The sequence below is a fragment of the Cardiocondyla obscurior genome, linkage group LG19, assembly GCF_019399895.1.
Source record: "Cardiocondyla obscurior isolate alpha-2009 linkage group LG19, Cobs3.1, whole genome shotgun sequence".
In the NCBI taxonomy this organism is placed as follows: Eukaryota; Metazoa; Arthropoda; class Insecta; order Hymenoptera; family Formicidae; genus Cardiocondyla; species Cardiocondyla obscurior.
This window is the reverse complement of record NC_091882.1, coordinates 4,381,624-4,386,703: the sequence shown is the minus strand read 5'-3', so window position 1 is coordinate 4,386,703 and position 5,080 is coordinate 4,381,624. Positions and strand designations below refer to the sequence as shown.

General features: G+C 59.0%; 1 protein-coding gene across 1 annotated transcript; it reads right to left on the bottom strand.

Moving 5' to 3' along the window:
* Positions 1–408: 408 nt before the first annotated feature.
* Positions 409–4,483, bottom strand: LOC139110236 (nascent polypeptide-associated complex subunit alpha, muscle-specific form-like). Its single transcript, XM_070669867.1, has 2 exons — positions 3,252–4,483; positions 409–919 (listed from the first exon to the last, which is right to left on the bottom strand). The coding sequence occupies exons 1-2, from the start codon at positions 4,481–4,483 to the stop codon at positions 409–411; spliced, it is 1,743 nt and encodes a 580-aa protein (XP_070525968.1).
* Positions 4,484–5,080: the final 597 nt, after the last annotated feature.

The window sequence follows — 5,080 nt, the reverse complement described above, 5'->3', positions numbered from 1 at the left end:
GTGCATTTGATTCTATCTTTCAAATCATTATGAGCGCAATTGCATCTAATCAAATTTATCGCAAGTCAATTAATAAATCTGTAGCACTTGCGTCATCTCGGAAGAGAATAATAGACTTGAGTATAGGTCTTAAAGGCTAAGGTTTTATTTACAAATTATTTACAGTTGTGTTTGACTTGTTTTAAATCGCACCACGAGGGTGCTTTCTACAAAAATCGAGATTCCGAGCATAGGTATTAAACCCGACGTTCTCGATACGAAATATGCGGGGCCGTTAAGGTCACCCTAATAGGCCCCCATCGTTCGTCTCCCGGATAGGCCACGGGTTCCGAGTCGGAGGCGGATGTTGTCGCCCACAAGTCAGTCTGCGTGCCTGACTCTGTGGTAATCGGCGCGTGCTGTACGGTGTTAGACGACTCTTGAGTTTGCGTGCCTTGGTGCACCGGTATTGACCTGGGCGTGGATGGTACCCGGTAGCGAGGGCTTGTCAGCCGGTAGGCCCTGATGTCCCCAGGTAGTAGCGCTGTCTTCGGTAGCTATGTGAACTGTGGCGGCGGCAGTCGTAAAGCGCACGGTGCCCAGGGCCGGAGTATCAGCGGTGGTAGTCCTGGTGGCAGCTGCGGTAGGACCAGCTGCGGCCTCGGCGGCAGGGTTACTATTGACTGCCCCGACTTCTGCTGCAGGATTAGTACTGGCTGCCCCGACTTTGGTTGCAGGGTTAGTAGTGGCTACCCCGGCGGGAACGTCTCCACGGCTAGGATCCGTGGTACCAGTAGACCAGTGGTGCTGTCCGGAGAGCTGGTTTCCCGTGGAGGTGGCTTCCTCCGTCCTCGCCGCACCTTCTTCTTCCTGGGTATACCAGGATCTCCGCTCGCCGCTGACTGCTCGTTTATTTAGAGTTCGACCAAGACCGAATACTCTGAGGATTACGTTTTCAAAAGTGGCTTGCTTGCTTACTACGCTTATCTGGCACGATCCCTAGAGATGTTCTCAAGATTAGCTTACTGCAGGCTGAAGCGAATATTGATCCTTATCTTGCGCTTTATATAGGATATCTGAAGTAATCTTACTCTTGCAAAAACGGTGCCTCCTAGCGGTGAGCTTTGCAACACACAGCTTTTACAAGCTTGCCGGGTTGCCGTTTGGCAGGTGCTTGTGGCGCGCTTTAGCGGTCGCCACAAAATCTAACTACAAAACTATACGATTGTCTGTAAAAATACTAACGAACAAACAAAAAATAATGGCGAATAATTATAGAGAGAAAGCGGAGATATTGTCCGACTTAGAATTATTTAAAATGGAATCATTCACCAGAACAATAAAACGATTGGATACCGAGTGTAATGTAGCCCACTTAGCACAATACGTTTTTAATGATTTACCCAGTTACAAAGTAAAAGTTGTAACACGGTAATATCCGGTCCGGAGAGCTCGTCGGAAGCCAGAGTGCGAGTGTAAAGAAAAACCGAGACTTGATTAAATGGTAAAATAAAGGATTTATTAATAAAAGAAAGAAAGAATATTGAGTCAAAATATTACACTTAGTCTAACAAAAAGAATATACAAAGTAATAAACTAAAGAATGAATTGCAACGAAAAAACGGCCATCTGCCGTGAGCTGGATTCCAAGGGAACGCTAGTGCGGGTCGCTTCGGGACTTATCCTAGGTAACAGGCCGTGTCGGTCATACAGGCCTCCGCGGGTTACAGGACGGGCCGCTCGGGCCGTATCGATCGGGCAGGCTTTGCGTTCGCGAGTCGGCGGCGCGGATTACAAACCAGGCCGTGGGGGCCGTATCGGACGCACAGGCTTCGCGTTCGCGAGTCGGCGGCGCGGATTACAAACCAGGCCGTGAGGGCCGTATCGGACGCACAGGTTTCGCGTTCGCGAGTCGGCGGCGCGGATTACAAACCAGGCCGTGAGGGCCGTATCGGACGCACAGGCTTCGCGTTCGCCAGTCGGCGGCGCGGATTACAAACCAGGCCGTGAGGGCTGCATCGGACGCACAGGTTTTGCGTTCGCGAGTCGGCGGCGCGGATTACAAACCAGGCCGTGAGGGCCGTATCGGACGCACAGGCTTCGCGTTCGCGAGTCGGCGGCGCGGATTACAAACCAGGCCGTGAGGGCCGTATCGGACGCACAGGTTTCGCGTTCGCGAGTCGGCGGCGCCGCGACTTAATTCAACTATGCGACGGAACGCCAGAGCCGTGTTGACGAGAAAGAGCGAGAGAGAGAGTCGGGAGCGCCCGAGTCTCGGGGATGCCGGTGTCGAGGATGGCCGGAAGCGCCCGGTCGAAGGAAGGCTCGGGAGCGCCCGAGTCTCGGGGATGTCGGCGTCGAGGGCGGCCAAGAGCGCCCGGTCGAAGAAAAACTCGGGAGCGCCCGAGCCTCGGAGATGTCGTTGGCGAGGACGGCCGGGAGCGCCCGGTCGAAGGAAGGCTCGGGAGCGCCCGAGTCTCGGAGATGTCGGTGTCGAGGATGGCCGGGAGCGCCCGGTCAAGGGAAGGCTCGGGAGCGCCCGAGTCTCGGAGATGTTGGTGTCGAGGACGGCCGGGAGCGCCCGGTCGAAGGAAGGCTCGGGAGCGCCCGAGTCTCGGAGATGTCGGTGTCGAGGATGGCCGGGAGCGCCCGGTCAAGGGAAGGCTCGGGAGCGCCCGAGTCTCGGAGATGTTGGTGTCGAGGACGGCCGGGAGCGCCTGGTCAAAGGAAGGCTCGGGAGCGCCCGAGTCTCGGAGATGTCGGTGACGAGGACGGCCGGGAACGCCCGGTCGAAGGAAGGCTCGGGAGCGCCCGAGTCTCGGAGATGTCGGTGTCGAGGATGGCCGGGAGCGCCCGGTCGAGGGAAGGCTCGGGAGCGCCCGAGTCGTGTAGAGCGAAGTCGGTTTCGGAAGCCGGGTGAGCCCGGTCGAGGAAGTCTTGGGAGCGCCCAAGACCTGGAGAATCGGATGCTGGGGTGCTCCCCAGCGCGGAACAAGGTGCCTCGTCTGCGCTCGAGGCAGCTTATATACCCGTGGGCCCGGGAGTGGGGGCCCTCACTCCCGAGCGGTCGGGTGGCGGTGCGCGGTGTGGGCGGTTGGGCGGCCCATGTTGCTCGTTGCGTAGGTCCGCGCTACTTGCCGCGGGCGGCTGGTCGGCCCGCGCGTAATTTAAACGTGGTCGGGGCCGCGCGATTATTTCGGGCGAACGGTGGTGGTCGCGGCGCGGGGTCTGAAGTATTCGTGGCCTCAGGCCACATCACCCCCTTTTTTTACTCAGAGGCCTCCCCCTGGATCTTCCGGCACATCGTGAGTCTGCCATCGGGGGCGAAACGCAGCAGCCACCTGCCGGTTGCGGTCCGGGCCCGCCACTTCCGATTGTGGCGGATGGCGGACATCGGCACTGATGTAATTTCGCCGTTTGGAAGCTGGACTGGCACAGCGAGCGGGATGCCCGGCCTCGATGTCCATTTATTCTCGCGGACGTAGGCGGGTGGCGTTGGCGATGTAACCGCAATTAACGTTGGCGATGGAGCTGCTAGCGGTGTCGGCGGTGGAGCCGCGGGCGTCGTCGTCGGCGGGGCCACTGGTGGCATCGGTGGTGGAGCCACTGGCGGTGTCGTGGTCTGTCTTAGTTCCAGTGCAAATGGCGGCAGTGGCAGAACCGTGGGCGTGTTGGCTGTGGTCGACATCCTGGCCGCTGCCGAAAGGCTCACTGTTCCTCCCCGAGCCCTGGTCGTTGCCGGTTTGGTCGCTGCGGCTGCGGTGGCTGGCCTGATGCGCGGCGCCTTCAGCCTGGCCGCCCCGCCGCGAGCTGGCGGTCCTCCTGGCGTGGCTGTCAGCCCCGTCTGGTCTCTATCGGGAATGCTGACCTCGACCCCAGCGATGTTCTTTGGCTCACGTCGGGCCGGTTGGAGGATTTCCATGGCCCGAATCGTTGGTCCTCGGCGTGGCGGCGAGTTTTGACTACGCCTCATGGGTGGCTTGGCCGATTCTTTTCGTGCTGTCGATGGTCCTGGCGGTCGCACTTGTGGCCGGCTTGTGCCCGGATCTTTCGCCTCGCCTTGATGGGCCTCGGGCGCCGTCGTTTTGGCTGGGCCGCCGTCGGTCCTGCGGTTTTCCGAGGTGGACGTGGAGCCTGTTCTTTTGGGCTGCGCCTTCCTGGCTGATTCCTGCGGGCCTGTCGCAGTCGTCTGTCCTGGCCTTTTTCTTGATCGGGCGGTGGTGGTCTCGGTCGCCCCGGCGGCTGAATCCGGCAGAGCCCGCGGACGTCCTTGGTCTTTTCGGGGCGCCTTCGGAAGAGCGGGTGGTAGCTCTTCCAGCCAGCGGGTGTGACCCCGCTGGCTGCCGTCTCCTCGCTGGACGCTCGTCCCAACGCGTGGCACCGGATAGCGGCGACTTGGGTCGACCGGCGGAGGCCAGGCCCCTGGCGGCGGGCTGGCTGGTGGCGACTCGCTTCCTTCACTAAGGCTTCCAAAAAGCTCGTGCATCTTCTCTCGGTTAGCCATTGCTGCTTTCGGTCGATTGACTGATGACGGCCGTGGCCGTGAGCGCTTGATATACCCTACCTGCGGGGCCGTCTTAGTCGCGGATTGGTCGGTTTCTACTGGTGGGGAGTCCGGCTTGAGGTCTTGAATGTGGATGCGCCGCTGCCAACGCCCTCGGCCGTCGCGGAGGTCCACTATCACTGGCGAATGAAATTTGGCCACTGTAAACGGGCCTGAATATTTTGGCGCCAGTTTTGCATTAAAACCGTCGGTCTTCCGCGACAGTGGGTGCTCTTTTTTCTATACGGTGTCGTTGATTCTAGGCCGCCAATCTCGTCGTCGTAGATTATAGGCGGTTTCTTGGCGTTGAAATGCTCAAGCTAGATTAATCCGGACCACTTGAAAGGCCTCGTGCAGCGCGCGCTGAGTTCGGTGCGGTGTTGTTGGCGTGGCGTGCCGGCGGTCGTCGGGATGCATAAATGCTAATTCGCGCCCATGGTTCAGGAAGGCGGGCGTATATCCGGTTGCATCGTGTTGAGCGGTGTTAAACGCGAATTGTATGGGACCTAATTGTTCGTCTCAGCGCCGGTGATGTCGTTGCGTGTATTGCGCGATCAT